Source organism: Branchiostoma belcheri, unplaced genomic scaffold, assembly GCF_001625305.1.
Source record: "Branchiostoma belcheri isolate BF01 breed outbred unplaced genomic scaffold, Haploidv18h27 scaffold32, whole genome shotgun sequence".
NCBI lineage: Eukaryota > Metazoa > Chordata > Leptocardii > Amphioxiformes > Branchiostomatidae > Branchiostoma > Branchiostoma belcheri.
Window position 1 is genome coordinate 2,021,744 of NW_017803932.1, and position 1,933 is coordinate 2,023,676.

Genomic DNA, 1,933 nt, shown 5'->3' on the forward strand with positions numbered 1-1,933 from the left:
TGCAGTCTAACACTCAGCTCCGTGGAATCCGCATTTATGGATCAAAATAGATGATAGCATCAATGCGTCAACGTTATATGCAGACTAGAATGTCGATAGTGATAAAAACATGGTTGTAAAGGTAACCAGACGTGCAGGAATGGTGTTCGTGAGAGTTAGCAGAGCTAATATAGGCGTCAGGACCACAAGCGCAGTGCACACGTAATGTCGGCTGTATATATACCACGTGTACGTCTTACACCTCCCGGATGTGTGCAGTTAGCTGCTGTTTCCGGTTGGCATCGCACCTGACCCATTGATCGCCCCGGTAGTGTTTCGGCTGATCTGGCCAGCGTTCGGTGTCGACCCTCCCACTGCACCTCATCCACGTTCCACCGACTCTCCCGAGTCTCCGCGCTCGGTCGAGAGTTGACCTCTTCCCGCCACCAACCTGTGATTGCTGGGTGTAAAGCGTAGCTGCCGCCCCACTAGAGCAAGAGCATCTAGACTGAGAGCGCGCCTCGCCCTCCATACACATCCAAACGGCACTGTCCGCGACAGTCTGCCATCTTTTGTTACCTTCACAAGAAAGTTATGATTTTTTTTCCAGCGTGTGTGTGTGTTCCTTGAATAATTGTTTTTGCCAGTCCATGAGAGCTCATTATGTGCCTATACAATACCACTTTAATTTCCTTATCTTCACAACTGTCACTCATACTTAAAGTTGTTTTGCGTTTACTCTTCATTTGTAACATGGTCCAAGTATCATATCCACTAACAAATTACACTTAAAATGCTAGGCTTCATGCAATGATATTAACAAGAATAGGGAAAAAAACTAAAATAGAAAGTTCGAATTTTGAAGGATAAGTGTAACAGTTCCATTACCTTACCTAACAACAACAAACCCAAAATATACCAAACCTCGTCATTAGCCTCTAACGAAACTTCCAAATGACTAACAATTTACCATTAAACACACCTTACCAACACGATTGATTTACTTGATATTGGTGTAATGGGAAACACCTTTAAAATCATATTCCCGTACGCGCTGTATGCATCTGCTAAAGAAACTCGTGATCCAATGCAATTTCAGGGCGGCAAAACTGAAAATATTCTGAATATGGCAATCTGTATGATATCGACACATAATGTCCCACATTGGCACATTTGAATCAGTATTTTATACTTTAGGCATTTAAAACTGCAGAAACAAGCCCCACGATTAGTCCTTTTTTTTCTGGGTGGTACCCTAAAAATCAATCCAGATCCTTCCAATAACCGTTTTTCGTCAGATTTTTTTGCATTTTTGTTTCATGAATGTCGATATACACTGTGACAGTGTTGTTTCAACTTAAGTATGTAGAATATTGACTTTGAAAAATCTGGTTTCCAAGCCCTGAAACTGCACTGGATGCCTTTAATAGTGATATAATTAATTGGTGCAATAATCTTATTTTTCACCTTTTCTAACTAGAGTCACATTCATAATTGTTAACAACTCAAACGCAGACCGCCACGATTACGTCTTACGTTATTTCATTATTACTTCCTTGGTTCGGCAACCAGCTGGAACGGTGCCGGCGAATGGCCTAATCCAAAGACTCCCTTGGCAGACGGTATAGGACTGCCCTCTGGCGGTTTGAACGTGAAGCGCTGTAGTATGAAAGTGAAGAACAGGAACAACTCCACTTTGGTAAGCCGTTCCCCGGGACAGAGGCGACGACCTGGAAAACAGTTGTGGCACCATCCGTTATGCGTTATGCTTTCGAAGCATATGCAAAGTACTTTTCAAGCAGTATGCGTGTGGGGGGGGGGGTGGACTTGCTCCGCTTTCGAGTAGGGATGAGCTCGAGCCGAGAGAACCGCCGCTCGTGGCACCGCGGCTCGTGGCACCGCCGCTCGTGCCACCGGAAATTGGAATGTCACATTAAAGAGATGGGGGACAGAA

General features: G+C 44.3%; 1 protein-coding gene across 1 annotated transcript in view; it reads right to left on the bottom strand.

Annotated features, from left to right (window-relative positions):
• Window positions 1–1,328: 1,328 nt before the first annotated feature.
• Window positions 1,329–1,933, bottom strand: part of LOC109474841 (cytochrome P450 2D20-like) — a 5,577-nt gene continuing 4,972 nt past the window's right edge. Inside the window, 1 exon segment of the mRNA XM_019775283.1 lies at window positions 1,329–1,709. Coding sequence (XP_019630842.1) covers window positions 1,528–1,709 — 182 coding nt within the window. The 3' untranslated portion in view covers window positions 1,329–1,527.